The sequence below is a fragment of the Marmota flaviventris genome, chromosome 13 (assembly GCF_047511675.1).
Source record: "Marmota flaviventris isolate mMarFla1 chromosome 13, mMarFla1.hap1, whole genome shotgun sequence".
Lineage (NCBI taxonomy): Eukaryota > Metazoa > Chordata > Mammalia > Rodentia > Sciuridae > Marmota > Marmota flaviventris.
Genome location: NC_092510.1, coordinates 85,170,371 through 85,192,689, shown reverse-complemented (window position 1 = coordinate 85,192,689; position 22,319 = coordinate 85,170,371). Strand labels below are relative to the sequence as shown.

General features: G+C 58.7%; 1 protein-coding gene across 5 annotated transcripts in view; it reads left to right on the top strand.

Moving 5' to 3' along the window:
• The window catches only part of Akna (AT-hook transcription factor), a 40,070-nt gene extending 19,246 nt beyond the window's left edge, over nt 1-20,824 (top strand). For 3 of the 5 annotated variants that reach the window (XM_027949398.2, XM_027949399.2, XM_027949397.2), the window contains exons 6-22: nt 262-416; nt 2,561-2,620; nt 3,560-3,687; nt 4,081-4,252; nt 4,694-4,836; nt 4,934-5,140; nt 5,917-6,148; nt 6,987-7,093; nt 7,776-7,984; nt 9,355-9,517; nt 12,281-12,457; nt 13,085-13,194; nt 13,822-13,968; nt 15,416-15,511; nt 16,811-16,984; nt 17,128-17,320; nt 19,755-20,824. In XM_027949398.2, the coding sequence (XP_027805199.2) occupies nt 262-416; nt 2,561-2,620; nt 3,560-3,687; nt 4,081-4,252; nt 4,694-4,836; nt 4,934-5,140; nt 5,917-6,148; nt 6,987-7,093; nt 7,776-7,984; nt 9,355-9,517; nt 12,281-12,457; nt 13,085-13,194; nt 13,822-13,968; nt 15,416-15,511; nt 16,811-16,984; nt 17,128-17,320; nt 19,755-19,983 (2,702 nt within the window). In that variant the 3' untranslated portion in view covers nt 19,984-20,824. The remainder of the gene's footprint in view (nt 1-261; nt 417-2,560; nt 2,621-3,559; nt 3,688-4,080; nt 4,253-4,693; nt 4,837-4,933; nt 5,141-5,916; nt 6,149-6,986; nt 7,094-7,775; nt 7,985-9,354; nt 9,518-12,280; nt 12,458-13,084; nt 13,195-13,821; nt 13,969-15,415; nt 15,512-16,810; nt 16,985-17,127; nt 17,321-19,754) is intronic. The other 2 variants (XM_027949400.2, XM_027949401.2) reach the window with 2 other exon arrangements.
• The last annotated feature ends 1,495 nt before the right edge of the window (nt 20,825-22,319 follow it).

Here is a 22,319-nt window from a genome sequence, read left to right as displayed (position 1 = left end):
GGTGTCTCAGTGGCAGTGGGTGAGTTGTGACAGAGCTTCGTTCCTGTTGTGCCATGATGGTCTCAGGTCACCCCGTCAGCCTGAGGCCTGCACTGTTGTCACCCAGGACGGCTGGGAGGTGGGGCACGCTGCCCAGGGCTTCTCCTCAGCCACAGTGAAGAGGGCCCAGCTGGCCCAGCTGTGGTGGCCTTGATGTTGGGCACTGTCTGTCTGCCCGTGAGGACTGTCCTTGGTCTCAGTGCCCCTGGCTTTGTATTTCAGGGTGGCCGTCAGCTCAAGGATCCCTGAGCCCCTCCTGGCCTGCTAGCAAGCCTGCCTCAGGGTGGCTTCCCGAGAGCCAGGGCACCACCAAGGACCGGTCCTCCACGGGGTGGACCCAGGCCCTGGCTTCCCAGACCAGTCGGTTCCTGGCCAAGGTGAGCAGCCCCCAGCTCTGCCCCAGCAGGACTTAACTGCCTGAGGTCTCAAGAGGCCTCTAGGATGCCCGCCGTCACCCCTGCCCCTGCGCTGAGTCCACTTGGCTCCGTCCAGCACGACCCTCTCTCCTGGCTTAGAAGCCACACTGCTGCAGCCCCCTTCCCATCACCCCAGCAGCCGTGACCTTCTTTTTCGGCATCGCCTCCCGCCAGAAACCTCCATGTGTGTTCCAGGCGTCCCCTCGAGCCCAGCGAGACTCCACTCTGAGAATTCTGGAGGAGTGACAGGGCATGCCTCACCCCCTCGTGGTTCACCTCATTACTGAAAGCAGTTCTGTCACCTCTCACAGGGTCTCAGTATTTCATCAAACACTCCAAGTTACTGAATCGTTTGCAGGTTTTTTAATAAATACACAGTTGGCCTTTCTCCAAAAGTGCTTAAAGCAGCTTATGAAAATACCTAACATTTTAAACCACATTCTGAAAAAGGAAGTTAAGAAACTGGGGCGGAGAGGAAGTAAGGGGGGAGAAAACATAGGAACTTAGTGAAATGAGTAAGCAAAGTGTCCAGTGGGACCCTGAGCACTTCACCAGAATCTCACCCTGGCCTTGAGCTCCCGGTGCCAAGGCAAAAATGGAAATGCAGTCACGACCTGCACCAGGACCGTAGAACCCCTTCCTCAGAGAAATGCCCCCGTCCCGTCTGTGAGACCTCCCTGTCCCCACTGTCCCAGCCAGCACGCTTCTCACCTGCGCTCTGTGTCTGCGTTGGCCTGCTCTGGTCATTTCACATAAGTGAGTTCTGACGCTACCGCGGTGTTTTCCAGGCGCATCCATTTTCAGGTACCATGTTCAAGGTCCTTGTTCCTCTTTATCTCCACCATTCTTGGTCCCGTGGCTGGAGAGACTTTGCTTCTCCATCCTGTGTGTTTTCCATAAAGTAAAGCAAAGTCATCCACCACACCAGCAAGCGCTGGCCACTAGCTGACCCCTTGTGATCCAGGCTGCCCTCTTGGACACAGGCCGCTGGCCCCTGTGACTGTTGGGGACTTGACATGCGATGGTCTGAGTGAAGACAAGCAGAGGGTCATAGAACACCCACTAGCCCTCCAGGACAGTGTGGGGAGGAGACATAAATCCCCCCGCCATCTGTTACATGGAATACAGGTTGAAGCAGTATTTGGGGTCAAATAAAATATATTATTAAAATTTTTTTACCTTTTTTTTGACATTTTAACATGTTTCCTAGAGAATTTTTAAATTGTACGTGTAGCTCATAGTGCATTTCTAATTTATAAGTGACATTTTAGTATAATTATATAAATCTCTGCATTATGCTCCAGTACTGATCTCCTAGAGACTCCCTAAAAGCGAACCCCAAATAATCACTTGCTTTTTCTTTTTCTTTCTTCCTTTTTTTTTTTGTTAAAAAAATACAAATAAAAATTTTTTGAAGAAATAGATGCACCTGGGATGTATAGCCCCCCCCCCCCCCCCCCGCCCATGCTCAGAGGGTCTGTTCAGTGGGAAGGCCGTCTCCCCCCACAGGGGAAGATGAAGGTCATGGGCAAATCCTCCATTTGACATAAGGGGCTTGAGCATCTTCAGATGTTGACATCTCTGGGGTCCTGGGACCAGTCCCTCACTGAAACCAAGGGACAACTGAAAAAGAAAATGTCATCCCATTTTTTCCCTGTGTTTCCTATGTGTTTTGTGGAGGGAAGTGCACTAGAAACACTGTCCGGTACCTGGATTTGACACTGAAGGTGTCTAAACATGAGACCCTGCCCATGTCCCCCTCCTCCTAGGTCTGCGTGCCGTTCCATGGACAGGTATTTAGGCTACTTACAGTCTGACCCCTCAACGGGCTGCCATAGACGCCGTCCCTGGGATCCACGCACAGGACCAAGTATGCTTTGTTGTCAGGAAGTTCCAGCAGGCTCCACTGGGACGTCCCAAGGTGTCCTGGCCAAGGCCCATGGCAGTCCGTTTCCAGTACCTGCCTCTTGCTTGGCAGAAACCCTGCGTCCCCAGGCCAGGCCCAGCCCTGCAGGCAGAAGCGCGACGTGGAGGAGCGCGGAGGTCTGCAAGGTGCAGAGGGCTCTGGGTTGACGGAGCACATCTCTTCCCCTCTCAATGTCCAGGTAGAATCCTTCGAGGGACTGGTGCAGGCGGGGCAGCTTACACCCCAGGACCAGCTCAAGGTACTGACCCATCCAGGAGATGCCCATGGAGCCACTAGACAGCTCTGTCCCCAGAGCAGTCTTCGCAGCTTCTTACTGTAGGACGGATGAGAGTCCCAGACAGGGTTCCTTTTAGAGTGAACAACTCCTGCTTAGCTTCCCCGGGTAGTGGTCACTGTATCACAGGACTTACCACCTTATCAGCCACAGCAGTGGCCGGCCAGGCGCCGTGGTAAGCTCCCGACGTCTGTTATTTCATCTTCATAAAAACCCAGAAGGCAATTGCAGCCATCACACTGTTTAACTGCGGAGGGATTAAAGCCCAGAGCAGCTAAGAGAATGCCACACAGTCTTGGGCAGCAGAGCCTAGAGCCAGCTCCTCCTGACGCCCACGCTGGGGTGCAGATCTTGGTTGCACCACTCACTCAGTCACTGTGACCTTTAGTCACCAACTTCAGTGACCTCCCTGAGCCTCAGCTGCCTCCTGTTTGAGTGAGATGATAAACCGTCCTCTCGTTGGGTTTGTGGTGGAGCTGGGGGGGTGGGGGGGACACAGTGCTTTAGCACAGTTCACACTCAACCAGTGCTGTCATCATCATGGGCAGCGTGCTGCCATCGTGCCATCTGTCAGCATGGGCTACTAGGACTTGGGTGAGGGGTTCATTTTCTGAGACCCAGTTTTGCAAATCAAGAGTGCAGGCCCAGAGTCTCTCGAGTGTGATTCTTAGGGGGACATTGTGACGGTACATTGGACACTGCAACTGTGTGGTCCTCAGGTCCCTGAGGGTCTGCCCAGGCAGGGTGGTGCCCAGGCTCTGGGTCAGGCCTCTGCCTCCTGGGCTGGTGTCAGAGAGCTCAGGGCAGAGGCCTGGGCTGGGACAGCAGTCTCCGGGGCTCCTGTGTGCAGGACAGAGCTGCGGGGGCTGGGCACTCAGGGCTTCCTGGCTGGTCTGGTTTCAGGGCTTCCAGCAGCTGAAGGCCACCCATGCGGCCCTGGAGGAGGAGTACCTGCGGGCCTGCAGGGAGCCACACCTGGCTCCGCCCCCGGCCAGCTCCAAGGGGACCACTGGGAAATTCGATCCTGCCAGGTACAAGCTGTGGAGGCCCAGGAAACAGGTGGGGCAGGCCCCTGGGTTTCCTGGGTCACCAGGAGGGTGTCCCTTCAGCCTCACAACTCGCACACCAAGGAGCAGAGAGCAGTCCTCCCAGTCAGGACACACCCAGATGGCGGAGCTCTGGAGCCTGGAGCAGTGGGGGCCTGGGAGGAGGGCTGAGCCCCTCACTGGGCCTTGAGGGGCAGCCTGGGGACAGTGGAGGGACCTGGGCCGAAGCCTCCTGGTTCCCGTGGAGTCCTCTCTCGGCTTGTTTATTTCAGCTCTCAACGTCACCCAACTGGTGACATGAAGTGGCCCGTTCAGGGGCCTCCCTGGGGTCTCGTCCCTGATGCCCGGCTTCTTGGTGCCGCTGTTTCCCCACCCCAGGGAGCTGGAGGTGGAGATCTACCACCTGGGCATTCGCCTGGACGAGCTGAAGGGCCACATGGACCACATCCAGCGAGGGCCTGAGCTAGCGGGGTCCGACTCGGCTCTGGACACTTCCCCCACCACATGCTTCCCCCACCCGCCAACGCACCCACCCGCTCCTTCTGGACAGGTACCCACGCCAGTCTTCCAGACCCCTACCCAGAGGTACCTCTTTGCCCAGGCACACTGGGATGCCGCTTCGTTTCCCAGTTGACCTCTTCAGTACCTGTGTGTGAAGTGTGTGCCACACGGGATAAGAGGTTCAGCGGGGCTGGGGGGTCGGGAGGTGACCTCTTCTCTCGCAGAGGTTTCTGAATGGTTGAGCTAGTAACCTGTCTGTAGGGGGCGCTGTGGACTGGGGAATGGCTGAGAAGCAGTGACTGTATGGTGCTTGCTTATAGTAGCTGCTCAATTCATGGCAGCAGTTTTGAGTGTCACACGGGCCAGGCACACGCATAATGGGGTGTTGGCTAGTGAGTCTAGTATACCTCACTCTTCAGCACCCAGCACAAGAATATCTAGGCAGACACTTAGAAGCCGTGTTTAACTGCCCCCCACCTTTCCGGCTCAGCCCAGCGGCACCTGCCCGCTGCATGCGAATGTGGAGGTGAGTCTTGGTGGCAGTGAGGTAGAGGATAGGCCTCCAGACTTCCCAGCCCTGCTCAAGCATAAGGAGCTGCAGGTGGAGCAGGATTTCCACGGCCTCCTGGAGAGGTGAGCACCCACCAGGAGGGAGGCTGGCCACGGACGGGGTGTCTGGGTCTCAGCTGTCCTGCTGGGGTGAGGTCACCGCCTGCTGTGTGTCCTGCAGGTACCTCAGTGTGAAGTCCCTTCCTGAAGCCTTGAGGGTAGAGGAGGAGGGGGAGAGGGACGAGGAGGAGCAGGAGGAAGAGGAGGAGCATCCTTGCACCCTGGAAGTCGACGGGCCAGCTCCAGCTCCAGGGAGGGCCGAAGCCACCAGGGCTGTCCCAAGGCAGTACCTGGTGCAGGTGGAGAGGAATCACAGGGCCCCTCTGCAGTAAGTCCCCAGGGCTCCCCTACATGTCCCACACCTGCTCTGAAACCAGAGACGACTGCTGTCCGAGCACGCTGCATGCTCTTCAGAGTGGACGTGGCCAGCCCCTCCGGTCTCCACAGCGGGAGGACACGTGCAGGGCGTGTGGGTGCTGGGGGATGTTATTCCGAGCGGGACGGGGGCAGTGTTAAGTAGCATCCCTCCCCTCTGACCATCTATGACGGCAAGGACAAAGCCTTTGTGCTGTTTGTCTTGAGCACCTGTCTTCCTTTGGAGAGAGAGTCACAGAGAGACACACATAGCCTTGAGCGGCCGGAGGATCCATCCAGAATAGGATGGTTTTCATGCTTTTTTTTTTTTTTTAATTTATTTTCAAAGTTAGTTTCTGTATGTAACGTGAGTGCTGGCCTCCCCCGGTCAGCAGTGGTCTCAGTCTCTGAGTCTGTGGGAGCCCTGGCTGGTGCGGGGAGAATGGGGTGCAAAATCCTGAGGTCTAGGAAATGCTGCTTCACCTCATTGATTTTTCAGAGAACTTCTGCTGTGGTGGATCAGGTGGGTTTTGTTGGGATCTCATTTTACAGTTAAAAAACATAAAGTTCAAAGGTACGAAGTGCCTTGCCCAGGGCCACACAGTGAGAAGGTGGTAGAGGTAGGATGGGGGCCTCCGGGTGTCTTGACTGCAGAGTTTTCCCCGGCCAGCCTGGCTCCCAGCAGAGGCCCAGCCCCTGGCCTGGCTGCCTGGCTCTGTCAGGGCTCAGAGACGCTGTGCTTCTCTCCAGGGAGGCCGGAGAGCAGATGGTACCCGGGAAACCACCCAGCTTCCAGCCTTCCACGACCAGAGATGGGCACACATCGGGTCTGAGCAAGGCCAGAGCCGCTCTTCCGGGGCCTGCCGTGCCCCCTGCCCACGCGTACCACCACCAGAGCAGTCTGACCAGCCTGGAGGGAAGCGGCATCTCCGAGCACCTTCCACAGAAGTCTTTGCGCCACGCTGGCCGGCCCCACCCAGAGGTGAGTGTCCTCACTGTAGGGGCCCCCGGCCCGGCCCTCCCTGGGCCATCTGAGCTTCTCCTCCAGGCTCCTCAGAGTGCCTGCTGCTCATGTCTCTGCCAGCCACGGTCCTGCCTGTCACTCGGGGCCTAGGCCCCGGGCCACTCCCAACCGTCCCTCCAACTAGAGCTCTTGTTCCTCCTTTGGGGAACTTGGCTGTGTCATAGCTGGCTAGTTCCTGCCTCTGTGCCCTTTGCACCATCAAGTAGCTATTCTCACACTGTGGCAGGGGTCGCAGACACTGTGGGAATGTGACTTAGGTGACATTAGGATCGTTGATACATGTGAGCAGAGGCGCGCACACTTCTGTCACCCGAGGAGCCTGTGGCCGGGCATCTGCTCTAGATGGAGTCACTGGGGGCCTGCGCCTATCACTCATGTTCTCTGGGACTTGCTGGAGCCTGGAGAGTGGGACCTGTGAGTGTGCGGGTCTTTGTCCAGTGCAGTGGGCCTGAGTGAGTCTGCAGTCAGGAGAGGCCGGGGCATCTCTGGCCCTGCCGTACATTCTGGGATGAGACCCTCCTTTCATTCCTCCCTTGCCGCAGTGCCTGTCCCAGGAGCGCTGGCTGCTACTCCTCAGGGAGGCTGAACTTGGGGGTCCTCTCAGGGATGGAGACCTTGCTGTTAACCTCTGCCCCTGTCAGGGCCAGAGGACCCTCAGACCCTGGGCCTGGCAATGAGAGCGGGGCAGCCTCCCTGGGCCCTGAGGCATGGAATGCGAGGTGGGAGCACCTGGGAGGGGCTTCCGACTGGGCCCTGCGCACACTCCGCAGACTTAGAGGGACACTTCCTATTTCAGGAGCCCTGGATGGCATCCCCAGAGACAGACAGTGGCTTCGTGGGCTCAGAAACCAGCAGAGTGTCACCCCTCAACCAGACCCCAGAGCACCGACTCACCCACAGCAGGTATCCCAGGACCGCCCCACTGTCCCGCAGTGCACACACCTGGGACAGCCAGGGATGCCGATGCCCAGGACGGCCCAGCACAGGGCTCGGGGCTCTGGGTGTCCCAGGCCTGCATTTCACCCCGCTTCATCCTTTATTGCCATCTGACTGCTAGAGGGGAAGAAAAGCTCAGAGAGGGGAAGCCACTTGGCCACTGTCACTCAGCCCGTTAGTGACAGTCCTAGAAGTTGATACTTGTTGAACAAATAAACAGCTGAGCAGATGAATGAGTGAAAACCACAGTGGGGGCGGTGAGGTGAGCAGAGCCAGGGACAGAGGCACTGGGGTGGCCATGTGGGAAGCCCAAGGAGAGGGAGAGGGCAGAGGAGAGGTGGGTCACCATGCAGACTGGTGGCCTCCAAAGTGGGTCCCCAGTGTGTGTGAGGAACAGATGAGTCATTCTTTTATATTGTCTACAACAGAAATCGAGCTGTTTCCCAGGCACGTGTGGCAGGTGTGCTGTGGAGCGTGTGTGAGGGTGTGTGACCAGCTGTACCCTTGGAGATGTACCACCAGGGTGTGAAGGCCACAAGTCCCAAAGTTTGGGAAGCTGTTGATTTAGCATCTGGTGGGGTTTGGGTGCCCAGGGCCTGAGGCCTCTCCTGGTGGGACCTCAATGTGTCTGTTCCCGCCTGGTCCCCAGCAACCCAGGAACAGCCCAGCGCTTCACAGCCTCTGCACCCCGTGACGGGCCCTCCCACCCCAAGGCCAGGGGTCCTCTGGTCCCCAGAAGAACCTCTGAGCCCAGCACACCCAGGAGCCGAGCCCAGAGGCACCCCTCCAGCCAGAGCTGTCCTCTCCAGCAGAGGAAGCCCAGCTCCCACCTGGACCGGGTGCTGGCCACTGAAATGGGTGAGTCTGGGTGGCCAGAGCTGGGTGGGGCCAAACTGCACAGAGAGAAATATCAAAGGACAGGAGAGTGCCTTAGAGTACACAACGGTACACAGGTTCATCGTAGGAAAATCTGCAATTACAGATGGGGTGAACAGAGAGGAGAAAGAAAAAAAGACCTGTGAGCTGTTTCTCATGCTGGTAAAGACGCGTGTTTATTTACACATACTTAAAACAGAAACGGGACGTCCTCTAGGTGAAGGGCAGCCACCTCTTTTCCCTCAACATTGTGTCACGAACACCTTCCACGTCTATAAACTCTGTGCACAATTCGTTTTTTTATCTGTGTAAGATACACACAATCTTTTTACTGAAATAAAACAAACATACAGAAAAAATCATACATTAATGAAATTGAACCCAGATTACGATCAGAACCCCAGAACTCAAGCCCCTTCCAGCCACCGCCCCGCTCTGGAGACTCACAACACCTCAGATGAACTCTGCCTCTTCTTTTGGTTCATCTTTAAAAACAAAGAATTTAATTAAACTTTTTATTTTGAGAAGACTGTAGATTCCCATATACTTTTAAGATTCAATGCAGGAGATCTCCTGTGTCTCTCCCAGCTTCTCCCAGGGGTCACATCCTACACAGCCATAGAGCAGGGTCTCAGCAGCTGTCGGCATTGACGGCAATATCACCCTGGCCAGGAAGAGCCTCAGCTGGCCCTGCCGTAGCCACGCCCGTCCCCTCCTGCCCCATCCTGGCTCCCAGCAGCCGCTCACCTCTTCCCACGTTGATCATTTTGTCATCTCGAGAATGTGAATTAAATGGAACCAGATGGTGTGCGAACCTTTTGAGATTGATTGGCATTTCCGCTTGGCGTAATTCTCTGAAGGTTCACCTAGATTGTCCCATGGGTCAACAGTGTCCTGTATATATTGTTGGGTAATGTCCCAAGGGCCTGTTGCTTTTACGCATGGGCCAGGGCCACAGGTGTCGGGGCTTGTCACGCTCTTCCCATACACAGGTAAATGTGTGACTGATTCCAGAGGGACATGGAGGTCCCAAAGCTTGTCCCTGAACAACATGTTGAGATGGTGACAGAGTAAGGGGGCCCAGGTGACCCCTTGGGACCTGGTAGTGTGCTAATGGGGAGGGGGCCTCTTGCCAGAGCAGCCCAAAGGCCCAGCACAGCACCCCATGCTCCCAGAATAGACCAGCCCTCTGGTCTGAGGTCAACGGGTCACTGGCCACCTCAGGAACTTCTGGGACCTTTGCAGAGTGCCATCTCCCAACCTCACCGCCGTGTTCCACCACATTCCACCCAGCCAAAGCTTCTGGTGGCCTCTCTGCCTCCGCTCACTTTGGCCTCTCTCTGCCTCCCTAGTGAGCCCTGGCTCAGAGTTCGAGGGGCGAAAGCGGACTTCTGAGCAGCTGCTCCCCAGCAATACGACCAGCCTGCTCCCCACCCCAGCCCCTGCAGCTGCCCCTCTGCCCTGTGAATCTCCAGAGACCACTCCCAACCTCATCCTCTCCAGGACTGGGCGAGAGTAAGTCGGGCACTTGGGCTGTGTGGATCCCAACTCCGTGTGGCAGGGGGCAGGGGTGACGGGGCGGGGGCCCTGTAGTTCACACCAAGGGGCCAGGCTGGGGCCAGGCAGAGCCAGCACAGGGCTGCTTCTGTGGGACCTCCTGGAATGGCCGAGAGGTTCACCTGCCTGGGGCCAAGACCCCCCCCCACATCTAGGACGGGTCCACCCTTCAGGCAGGGGTCTTCTGCAGGTGGCTCGTTCGCTGCGTGAACTCAGGAGCCACTACACCTGTTTATCTCTGTCCCTCTGTCTCTCTCTGTCCCTCTGTCTCTCTCTCGGTGTCTCTCTCCCTCTCCTCCCTCTCTCCCTCTTTCTGTCTCCAGCAGTTTCTGCCAAGCTCCTCCTCTAGTGGGAGAGGGCGGTCAGCAGCCTGCTCAGGCCTCTCCCTCTCCCTCGTTGCTCTTGACCTGCAGTCAGGCCCGGGCCTTTGCTAGACGGGGTGTCTGCCTCAGTGTTCTGGGAGGTGGCTCCGCAGTCACCCCTGGGGCCCCATGGCCCGCTCAGTCATGTTCCCCGTGTGCACAGTGGGGCCCAGCCACCGTCGGTGGTGTCCAGGGCTGGGTTGACCATGCCGGCCCCTGCGTTCTCCCCGACGGCAGCCAAGGCCTGGAAGCGTTTTTGTCTGTGTTATGCCAGGCCCTGGGGACACGATGGTGGACGGGACCCTGTCCTTGGCCTTGTAAGGCTCACTGTCTCATGAGATGGACAGAGGAGCAGGCCACCGCTCCCCAGCATGGGAGGTCCAGTGGAGAGGTCCCAGGCTAAGGCAGTTCGAGCTGCAGGGAGGGACATGGTGTCAGCTGAGACCCAGAGGAAGATAGCTGGCACAGGGAAGAGTGTACGGAGTCCTGAAGGTGAGAGAGTGCCTGTCGCCTTTGAAGTGTTGTTGATGACAGCTGGGCCCTCGAGTGTGAGCTGGTGGGCACTAAGCAGACAGGGTAGGGGAGCTCCCTGCTCAGAGCTTCCTCCTCAGAGGCCGTGGGTCAGGTCGCACTCTAGATGGGGGCTTGGCTCAGAGAAAGCACTGGTGGAACACTCTGCGAGTGACTGGGGCCCATCCTGAGGACAGCGAGGGGCTGAAGGTGGAGTTTTTGTTTTAGAATGAGGCCTTGGGCCACCAGGGTGGGAGGAGAGGCTTCCCAGCAAGAGAGGACTGGGGGGCCTGGACTCCAGCCAGGGTCCGGAGGGAGAAGTCTGGTTCTGCTTCTGAGAGGCGATGCTTCGGCCATTGAGCCACAGGACTCGGTAGCTGGTTAGGTTCAGGGTGATCAGGGAATCCGGATGGATCCCTCCGACTTCTGGATGCCTACAGCTACTGATGTACTGGGCAGGGATAGGGTAGGTTTGCGGGGAAGATGAATTTCAGTGCCAGCTGGGGCGCAGTGACCAAAGAGTTAAGTCAGAAGCCCCAAATCTTGACACAAACCCCAGAGAGGAGAAGTGATGCCCCAGTGTGTGTCCAAGTCCCAGGTCTAAGAAGGGGCTCGCCTTCCAGGGAGGGTTAACGGTGTCAGGAGCCTGGCTCTGGCCGCCTCTGCCCGTGGTTTGCCTTGGAATTGCCAACATGGTCTCCCTGGGGATTGCCACGGAGACCCAATCCCATTACACACAACCTGGCTGGGACAGAGCTGGAGAAAGGTCTCTGGTGCCACCTTCCACACTTACTGGAGACCTGAGTTTGCTGGAGGTAGCACTGGGAGACACCCAGGAGTCCAGGGGCCACCAGGCAAGAACTGACCCTGAGGGCAGTCCCTGGAAGCCACCAGAGCCAGTGTAGAGTGTGCATCAGCCCAGAGGAACATGCCGAGCCGGGCTACAGCGCCGCACTGTGGGTAGGGGTCTCTGCCGGCTGAGAGGTGGGGCTGGTGGCCATCGTGCTGGGGCGGCCTGTGGAGTAGGCCCTACGGTGCAGGGGCTGATGGGAGAGAGACAATAGCATGTGCTTCTGGCACTAGCACTCGGTGCCATAGCTGTGGGCAAGAGCCGGGCTGTGCCTGGGTCTCGCAGGGGTCATAGAGGGCGTCAAGGAGGTCAGGCCTTGCAGGTGCACCCTGCGTCTCCCTACCCGGGCACTTTACCCTTCTAGCTCAGCATGCTGGGCACACCTGATGTCCCCTTGTGTACGCATGATACTTTGCTCCCTCTGAAGTCTGGATCCAGCTCAGTAATATTTCTGAGCACCTGTCTATAGGGTCAGGAGATGGGGACAGCTGGTCCTGCCTGCCAGTGGTTGAGGGTTGAGGACACAGATAGACAAGCATCTTCTGCCAGAACCAGAGAGTTGAACATAGGAAATGTTGCAGCTGAGCAAGGACAGAATGGAGTCAGGCCAGGTTACAAAGTTAAGTTCTCTGGAGAAGAGATGGGGGTGGAGGACAGCCTAGGGCCAGCGCAGATCAGAAAGAAATTGTAAAGTGGACCTTTGGCCCGTGCGTCCTCCTCATCACCACCTGGAGGACAGCTGCTCACGCCCTGCATGTTAGGAAGGCCGACCCCAAAGGAAGGTTCTGATTTGCTCACAGAATGCACAGGGACATGAACTCAGGTGTCCAGATGCGTAGCAAGAGAAGTGGATGCACAGGAAAGTTCTAGGATCATTCAGCAGCAGAGCTGGCCCCTGTGCCTGCCAGGAAGGGACAAGACCACCGTATCCAGGCAGCCCTCGGGCGCCTCCAGCTCCAGTCCTGGGCAGCTGTTCCGATTCTGTCTCTCCCCCGCCAGCCAGGCCATCCGCGAGCTGCAGGCAGAAGTGTCCCGGCTCCGTCTGCAGCTGGAGGACAGCCTGCACCGGCCACACCAGGGCAGCCAGGCGCACCCAACGACTGCCTGTGACCACCCCGCCCAGACTCAGGACCGGCCAGCTGCTTCCTCAGCCACCTGGGGCTCCCACTGTGGCAGGTGGGTGACCCACCTCTGTCCTCACCTCTGTCCCTGTGGCACCTGTCAAAGATAGATGCAGCCTGCCTGTGGCTCACCTAGACGCGGGACGCAGGCACGGCCCCTTCCTCTCTCTCAGTCCATCATTCATGCACTCTCACAGTTTTTGTGGTATAGTACTTGATGCATAAAAGAATGTCTAAGCTTATGAGTTAGTAATAAAGCATGAGGCAAAGTATATCCCTGAACCCACCCGTTGCTGAGGTGCTAGACCTTTTTCAGGATTCTCATGTACTCATTTAGTGGACACGCATCTGTGAAGACAACTTATAAAATCAACTCACTTCTTTTGAGTGTTTCAGTGGAGAGCACTAGGCTAAGGGTTTTATGGACAGTATCTCATTAATCCTTCCAACACCATCGGAGGCCCGTGCTCTTATTATCCCTGTTTGACAGATGAGGAAACTGAGGGTCAGAGAGGCACAGAGCCACTTTCCCTCAGACTGGCTCCAGAGTCTGATTTTGTCCTCTACATTTTCCTTCTCCCATTGTGCAATAAACAGTTCTCCAGGTGGCCTTTTTGTGGGCCATCTGTAAAGGCTGCGCAAAACCTCATCCAGTGACATTATTTCCCTTCCCGTTTGCTAGTAAATCCACAGAGCGATTGTCCGGGGAGCCTAAGGGTGCAGAGCAACCTGCAGGAAGACGGCGAGCCAGGTCCTCCTCAGTGCCTCGGGAGGTGCCCCGACTGTCCCTGAGTAAGTGAGTGCTGGCCAGGTCTGGTTTCTGGAGGCCACATCTTGGGCATGTTGCTCAGTGGTCATGGACCACAGCAGTAGAACTTCCAGGAAACCGGGAGGAGGTCCTTTGTGCATCCGTTGTGGCTGTCACCATGCTCTGAATTGTGGTGCGTGTCTGTGTCTGGCCCGTGCTTTGTGCGGGGCAGCCGTAAGGGCTCTGCAGACGTCACCTCAGGGACCTGCACTTCAGGGGTCATCCTGCACATGTTCTGTACATAAGAACCTTGAGGCCTAGAGAGTGTGGGGACATGCTTGAAGGAACCTGGGTCTGGGTCCCTGGTTCTACCACGTTGTCACCACATCATCCTCTCTGGGTTGCTACTCCCTTGGAGCAGTTAAAGGGACACTGACCTTGCCTTGGTGATGACATCTACCTCTTGGGATTGCTGCAGAGGCGCAGGGCAGCACCCCAGTGTGTCTGGACTGGCTTAGCGCAAGGCCAGGGTCCCAAGGTGCAGACCGTACTCCCCGGAGGTAGCTCAGGATCACAACCTAGGTATCAGCCCGGAGCCTGAGCTTGCCAAGAGCTCACTCCTCCAGCTGGGCCTCACCTCTGCCCCGCTAAATCCCCTCTTTCTACTCCAGGTTTGGATTCTGAGCCACCCTCCCCTCAGCTGTCATCTGGGAAGAACAGGAGCTCCGAAAATGGTCCCCGGGCCACTCAGGAGGGAATCAGAGGGGTAGGCAGCAGCAGACGTCCTGACAGGGTCTCCTTCCGGGGCCAGTACACAGGTGGGTGAAGCTGGGGCAGGTGGATGCAGTCCAGGGGAAGGGCTCTTCCATGGCCAGACCTTTTCCATTCACCCCTCAAATCTCATCTGCCATGTTCTGATAAGAGGAGCACCAGGGGCCTGGCCTCTGCTGTGTTCTGATAGGAGGAGCACCAGGGGCATGGCCTCTGCTATGTTCTGAGGACACCAGGGGCGTGGCCTCTGCTGTGTTCTGATAGGAGGAGCACCAGGGGTGTGGCCTCTGCTATGTTTTAATAGGAGGAGCACCAGGGGCGTGGCCTCTGCTGTGTTCTGATAGGGGGAGCATCAAGGGGCATGGCCCCTGCTGTGTTCTGATAGGAGGAGCACCAGGGGCGTGGCCTCTGCTGTGTTCTGATAGGGGGAGCATCAAGGGGCATGACCCCTGCTGTGTTCTGATAGGAGGAGCATCAGGGGCGTGGCCTCCCTGACATAGGGCTCTGTTCATTCATTCATTCCTCGAGCAAACCTTTCCCAGGCCCCCCTTTTATGGAGCCCGTGCTTGATTCTGGGGTGCCCTTTCAGCTCAGCCAGCCAATGATAAAGAGGTCTATGATCTCCTTTGCCACCTCATGTGTTGCATGAGCACTGAAGGGTATCTGGTTTGCCCTCTGATTGCAAGGGGCCTCTGCTTCTCGTGAACTGGGCACCTGGCTCAGGTGACACCTAGTAGCACTTCAGAGTGCTTGACATTTAGAAAATGCACGTGCTCCCATCTGCATGAATGTGGCTGCCCAGCAGAGGCACCAGCCAGCCATCACAGTGAACTGTGGCAGCAGGGGCACCACCCTCCGCTCCCTGTTGTGCTGGAAGGAGGCAGGAATGGCCTCCCCTGCCCTTGGAGACTTACCAGGAGCCATCAGAGAGCCAGCAGTCCCCGTGCCCCTCACAGGGCTTCAGGCCCACAGAAGGGCTGTCCTTGAGACTCAGGGACCCACACAACAAAGGGTGGTGTGGATCTGAGAGCCTGCCCAGAGTTCTAGAGGCATTGAGAGCTTTTCATCTGCCAGTACTGGGTGGAGACCTCACAGATACTGCCCATTTAGTCCTCCCAGCAAGCCAGGAAACCACCCCCTGACTGTCCCCTCTCACAACCAATCAGAGCACAAGGGAGAATTGCCTAGGCCACTGAGGGCCAAACCAGCAGGGGTCCCCCCCCCCCCCGGGGAGCAGTGTCGTCTCAGACCTCAACCCTGCCTGGGGTGCTGATCACTCCATGTGGGGACAGCCAGGCAGCCACTCCTAGAAGCAAGGAGTCAGGAGAGAGCTCACCCCACACACTTAATGAGTCTTACACACTCATGTGCTCACTCCTGTACATGGGGCAACTGTTAAGCCACTGGGAGGAAGGGGTGAAGTCCCCGAGTGGGCTCCTCCCGGTTCTGCACCCCCCACCCGGGCTGATGCCAACTGTCTGGTTTCTTCCCCAGGCCAGGAGTACCACCTTCTGTCCCCCAAGACTGCCCCAAGAAGCAGTGACTCAGCCTCCTGTCCCCACAGTCAGCCCATCAGATCACAGGAAACAGGTAAGGGATGGGACCTGGGGTGGCCACCCTGCAGCCTCTTGCTGTTGGAGGCCATTGTGGCTGGCCCTGTGGGCCTGCCGTGAGCCCGGCAGTTGGAGGGTGGTGGGCACAGGCAAGGATGGACTTTCCTGGGCTTCTCAGCCTTGCCAGGTGCCTGCCACCACCCTGTTGCTCCTGGAGCCACTGTCTGAAGCCACCTTCTGGGACTTTAAAAGTCCCTGAAAAGTCCTGAGGGACAGGCATGGCGGCCGACCGGCTGGCAGCAGTAGTTCCCCCTCCTATCTCCACCCCTCCCCCTTCCCCAAACACAACAGCTACAGGGGATGGGGAAGGTGGTGGCCTGAGAATCCAAGCGTCAGGTTCTGGTCCCAGTTCTGCCACTAGCTTGCTGTGGGGCCTTAGGCCAGGTCCTTGACTTTCCTGATCCTCAGGTTCCATGTCCTAAAGGAGAGGGTAGAAGAGACAGTCTCTGAGGCTTTTTAAGCAGGGACGCTGGTGGCGATGGAGTTGCCATCTGCGCAGCCCTCTGTGCTCTCTCGTGCAGTCTGCGTCTACCCTCACAGTTCAGTGAAGTGTTGCATTATGTCCATTTTGAACCTCCTGAAATAGGCTCAAAGAGATGGTGCAACTCGCCCAGGGGCACACAGCTTACAAGTAGCAAAGACTTCATTGTAGGACTTTATGACTTGAGGGCCCCGACCTGCCCTCCATTCCTTCCTTCATTTACTTGGCAGCTACTCCTGCCAGGCCTTGCGCCCTGTCCCCAAGCAGCCAGTGGCAGAGCTGGGATGGGGCTGGGGGCAGCACTTGCTGGGCACAGGGGTTCCCCAGAGGGCGTGCGGGCCAGGCTGAGCCTGGGGAGAGGCAGGCGGCCCTGGAACCCACTAGATGCCGAGTTGGGGATTTGCAAGGGAAGCAGCGCCAATGCCCTTGCCTCTTGCTCCACGGGTCTCTGCTGACCCTGTCCCTGGAGGCCCGGACTGGCCACTCCCATGCAGGAGACAGACGGTAGGAGAGCCCAGGCCGGGGGTCAGATGAGTGTTGGTTCCCAGCTCTGAGATCTTGGCAAGTGGCTCCACAAATACAGACTGGGGAGTGAACAGGAAGAGCCGGAGCCTGTGGGTGGGGCTGGGGCTGCAGGACGGCCCCCCGCCAGCACCTGGCCCATGCAGGGTGCACTGTGACCATCCTGCCGGGTCTCTCTGTGGTGGCTCCTGACAGCAGCTCGGTGCTTTGGGGGCCTGTGGGGGGGCTCTGGGTCTGATGATCTAGACAGGATCCTTTCCTGTCCTTTTCCAGACACCACAGCCACCAGGGAGCTGCAGGGACTGTCTGCCACTGAGGCCCTCCGATGTCCCTTGTGTGGCCACGTCGAGTCCCTCCCAGAGGGAGATGGTCCTGGCTCTGGTAGGGACAAGTGCTCAGAACCTGCTCGTGGCCAGACCCCAGCTCTGCTTACTCTGGGGGCAGGGGGTGAGTTTAGGGGGGTGGCATGAATGGGACCCCATGAGCTGTTCCCAGGGGAGGCCCTGCCTGGGGTCAGGGAGGGCTGTGCAGACCACCATCCTCAGCTGAGGACACCGGGTGGCCAGCTGTGTCCTGGTGTTTTCCCACAGGGGCAGAAAAGGCCACCACAAGGAAAAATGTACCTGTGGCTTCCAGCCCCAAGCAGAGGAGCCAGCGGGTCCCCTCGCCTGCACGGCCGCCCCCTGGACTGTGGTACCTGGCAGCCGCGCCCTCAGCACCGGGACCCCCGGCCTTCACCTACGTCCCCTCGGTTCCCATCATGCCTTATCCACCAGCCACTGTGTAAGAACCCCCAACCCCGCCGCCCCAGCTGCTCCCGCCTCGGTCTCAGTCACTGAAGAAGCCCCCGATGTGGGGGCTGAGCAGCAGGCTCGGCTCTCCTGGGGACCATCCCAGGTGGCCACCTGCTGCCACACCTGGCACTCCTATAGTCACTCAGCAAACCCCAAGAGCTTGCTGGGTAGGAGAGTGCTTGGCCCTGGGGACCCAGCAAGGAAGGAGACTGCCCCCCGGAGCCTCCTGATGTCCCCTGATTATACTCCAGGACTTGGCCATTTCCATGTGGCCAAGCAAGGCATGAGGACGCCCTTGTTTTTTCAATTGACTCCTGTTTTAGAGCAGTTTGGATTTAGGGGAGTTGAGTAGATAGAGCAGAGAGGTCCCACAACCCCGGTTCTGACATCTTGAGTGAGTGTGGGACGTTTGTCACCAGCCAACGTTGCATTGACGGTTGACCAAAGTCCGCGATGTCTTCAGTGCCGCTCGCTTGTCTTCAGGGTGGCCTCCAGGAAGTCCCTGCCTCTCCCTGTCATCCCCTCAGCTCCGCAGTCTGGCAGCTTCCCAGACCCACCTTGTTTCTGGGTGCCCGGGAGGTGCTCCTGCCAGGTGCTGGAGGACAGGCCACCGAGATGGCAGAGCAGCTGTGCAGTGGGGCGGGCTTCGGAGCCAGGCAGAGCTGCTCTGGAGTCCCCTCTCCCACATTCGCCCCGTAGCCAGGGCAAAGCTACCTCCTCTGAGCCTCGGTTTTGCCATCTGTCCGTGGGGAGTGGTCTCTGCCATGTGCACTGTGTGGGGACAAGTGGGGTGTCGGTGGAGTCACCCCAGGTGCTGGCACAAGCTCATCACTGAATAAACAGGAGCTTTGTCCTTCCAGACGACATTGCTGTTGCTCGATGTTGTCATTAGTTAGAAGGAAAATGAGCTCAGCAGCTTTCCTGCAGGATTGTGGAGGGAAGGAAGCCTGGGCCCTGGAATTGGGAGACCTGTCTTCTCGTCCCAACTGTCACCAGCTAGATCTCTGCCTCAGTTTCCCCCATAGTGAAACAAGCCAGCCAGCGTTCAGTGGCCATGCTCTGGGCAGCGAGGGCAGAGTCACGCTGTGGGCTGACGCTTGGCGGGAGCAGACACCCAGGTGCTGTCCACCGTGGGCCTCCCCAAGGAGGCTGGCCTGTGCTGGGGCGTCTTGCCGAGCCTGGGCAGGCCCATAGGAGCCTCGCCTGGCCGCATCCTTCTGCATGCCCAGGGCCTGGCACAAGGCTGCAAACCCCTGCTGGGTTCCTACACGATGGCAGTAAAGGCTCTGCCTGGAACTGGTAGCCCCCCGGGCAGCCCTGGGTCTCCTTACTGCTCCTGAGGCCACCACCTTCCAGCTCAGGCCTTTGGGGAAAACTAGCCAGACAGTCAGCGTCTCCAGCCTGGGTGGGCTATGGGGAGAGGAAAGCAGCTGGGGGGGCCAGTGGTAGCCAAGGAACTTGGTAGGCCCCTGTGCCTCCGTTTCTTCCCGTGTGAGATGGCTTGTGGCAAGGATCAGCTGAAGGAATGCCCAGAAAGCCGGTGGTAGTGGAGGCGGCCAGCCACACAGTGCTCTTGATGCACAGGGAGCAGGGCAGCAGGACGGGGCGTGCTCAGTGGTGCCTGGTGCAATTTAGAACGTTCTTGGCCTGTGCTGCCACCTGCTGGCCGCCGCCCCGCATCCCACTGCAGAGCTGTGCACCCAGAGGATTTGCAGGGGCTTCTGCCCTAGAGGGTCTTGGGGGAATTCTCTGGCAACCTGGCCATCCAGTAAGCAGAAGGTGGGGTGCGGGGAGCTCCCCAGAGGCAGGAGTGCGGGCTGCCGTCCATGCTTAGGCCAGAGCCGCTCATCAGCAGGGGCTGCTCCCTAACTAGCTTGTGCTCCAGATGCTCGGCGTCAGGTCTGGGGCGACTCCAGCCTGCCCCTGGGCCTCGGGAGCTGACCGTGACAGAGCGCTTCCCTGGCCTGGCATTGCGAGCTCCTGACTCCTCCCTTCAGCTCACTCTGGCCATTTGAGGGGGAAATCAGAGGCCTGGAGTGGGGAGGTTCCTGGGCCCTGCAGCCGGCCGAGCAGAAGGACCAGGGTTTGGGGCAGGCTGGTTCCGCTGGCCTCTGCTCAGGTGTGTGACACTGTCCCCTCATTCACTAACTCCCGGGCTTCACTGCTCCTGAGGAGATGGTGCCGACTGGTGCCAAGGAGGCCAGCCCCGCTCTGCAGGTGGTTGAATTGTGGGAGGAGAGGACCAAGGCACCGGTCCCCTTCCCCCAGCAGCGCGGGAGGGTCCCCTGGCCGCAGTTCCTGCCAGCACTGGGCTGTGCGTCTTTCCTGCCTTCAGCCCTCCTCGTGGTGTGCCGAGCACGGAGGGGTGTGGAAGGGGTCGGTGCCCAGCTGCCTGTGCTAATGAGCGCCCCCTCCCTCCCCAGGTACTTCGCACCCACAGCGCCTACCTCAGTCCCCACAGCCTCCTTGCGGGCACACCGGGGACACCGGCACTCCATCCAGCTGGACCCCGATGACCTGGAGGAGCTGCACTCGGCCCTGAACCAGGCGGTGCAGGCTGCCGAGGACGTGCGCTCCACCACCCGGAGGATGACCCGCTCGCTGTCGGCCGACCTGCGCCAGGCCCACGGCCTGCGGGAATGCCTCTTCTGATTCCCCAGAGGCTCTGAGATGGGGAGGAGCCGGGGCAAAGGGCAGGCAGGAGCCACTGATGCCCAGAAAGCCCTGCGGCCCCTCCTCAGGGGGGCCAGGACCTGCCCTGCCCGGTACCTTCAGATGGAGCAGCGTCAGCCTGGGAGGTGGAGTAGCTTCCCCGGGGACCAGCCCCGTCCACAGGTGCTGCAAGCAAGGCCACTGTACCCACACGGAGCCTCTGGGACTCTCCTCTCCTGCTCTGTCCACCTCCAGCTAATAACATGTGTCTTATGTCCAGATGGCCAGGCGCTCTTCATCCTGGGAGTCACCCTGGTCTTGGCCTCCTTACAAGGCCAGATACGTTGGGAAAGGCCAGGCTGTCTGGAGCAGAGCTGTCCCCTGCCTGTGACAGCCACCTCTGGGAAGGGCCTTGTCAGAGGCCTTGCTCCTGGCAACTGGGCAGTGGGGCATTTGAGGACTCTGAGGCGTCTGAGCTCCTTGCTGGGCTGAGGACACCTCCCAGAGCCCTGGGAAGCCACCCGCCAGTGGCTCTCTGCACCTCGCCCCAGGCCTGGGCCCTTCCTAGGATCTCAGTGGCATTGGACTGGTGACCAGCTCCCTGCCAGGCCCCAGCCGGGGCCCTGCAGCCGGGGCCCTGCAGCCGGGGCCCTGCAGCCGGGCTGTCGGCTCCCGCCCTGCAGCAGCGCCCTGGGGTTCTGGAATGTGTGTGCGCAGCAGACGTTTGTATATTTGAGGCATTTAAAAGTCTATTTTCGTTACAAGAGTAAATGAAGAAGAATGAATAATGATCTAAAAAATAGAAAGGACAACCAAAAAAGAACCGCCCACATTCCCAAAATGGCCTGCGTCTGTGGTGTGTGTCACGGATCCGTGATTTCTAAAGTCAAGCGTGTGGCTGAGGGAAGACTTGACACCCAGCCAGTCCCTCCCCCAGGGGACCTGTTGAGTAAGAGTTTTCTGACTCTGCCCCCTCCTGCGGGCTTCTGTTCCTGCAGCTTGCCCCCACTTGTCTTGGAACCATAAGCCATAAACCTTGGCTGTTAGGCCAAGCCTCTTTACACTAAGCCCAGAGAGGTTATGAGATACACACAGCAAAAGCCTGAGTCTGGACTCTCCTTCCAGTGCTCAAATTTTTAGTAGTGAAACAACTGCTGTCTCCTGAGCCCCTGCTAGACTGGGACCTGAACTCCACACAGGCGTCCTAATGGGCAGTGACATTCCTTCGGCCTGCCCCACCTCTTAGTCTCCCCTCCCTGACCGCCAGCACCAATGTCTCATTCAGGTTTGAGCCGATCCTTGGCAGTGTTGAAAAAGGCCTGTCCCTGAGAGTGACCCTGAGCTGGACACCTTTCCTGTTGGTTCTGAGCCTCCAGATCTCGCCTTTTGGCGTGCCAGAGGCCATTTCTTCTGCCATGTTCTGGGGGCATCAGGATGGGGGGGGGGGCCTAAGCTGGGGACCCAGGGCAGCGTCCCCAGTCTCAGTTGCCATGGGCCCAGCCGTGTCCAGCTGTTGACGAGGGATGCTGTTGCCATGGCTTCTGGGAAGAGGGACAGCAAGGGTGTTGTCTTAGGAGGCTGGGGGCAGCGCTGGGCATGGGCATCCTGAGCCGCCCCTCGGGAAGGCGTGGGCAGCTGTGTGCATAGATCATTTAACCAATCCAGCCCCGACCTTCTGCCAACCGAGAGGTCTGCCGCCCTCACATCCAAGAGTCCACCCATCGTGACTTCCTGGTGGCTTCTTGCAGGACTCCTGACCCCAGGTGCTCGCTCTGTCTGTACCTGGGCACGGCCCTGACCTAAGGCTCCAGAGAGATGTGAGCTGGCTTCTGGGGAGTACCTTCATCTCCAGGTGTCATTGTCTTCTTTGGGGCCCTCTGAGGACACTTCCAAGGAGACACCAGCCCCTTTGGCTGAGGCCCGAGTCCTCCCGTCACCCACCCTGCCCGGCCCAGGTGCCGCCTCTTGCCAGGATGCCCTCTGTGGCCTCTGCTCGGGCCTTCCTGCCTCCAGCCTGGCCCCGCCCAGCTCATCTCCCTGGATGGCCAGGGTCCTTCCACCCCTTGTCCACCTCCTGTCGTCCTCATCCTCTGTCTCTGGTTCCTGAAACGTGTCCCTTTGGGCTTGCCGCTCCCAATCCTCCTAGATGGGCGCAGATACCCCTCCTAGGAAGCCCGTCCCCCTGCAGAGGAGCCCTCCTTGAGCCGGGCTACTAGAGCACCGGGCCCAGTGACGTCCACCCGGCTCCTCGCGCCAGGTTGGGCCTCAGCCAGGCCCCACCCGGGCAGACTTTCCCATCAAGAAATGAGTGGGCATGAACGAACACGCAGGTGACC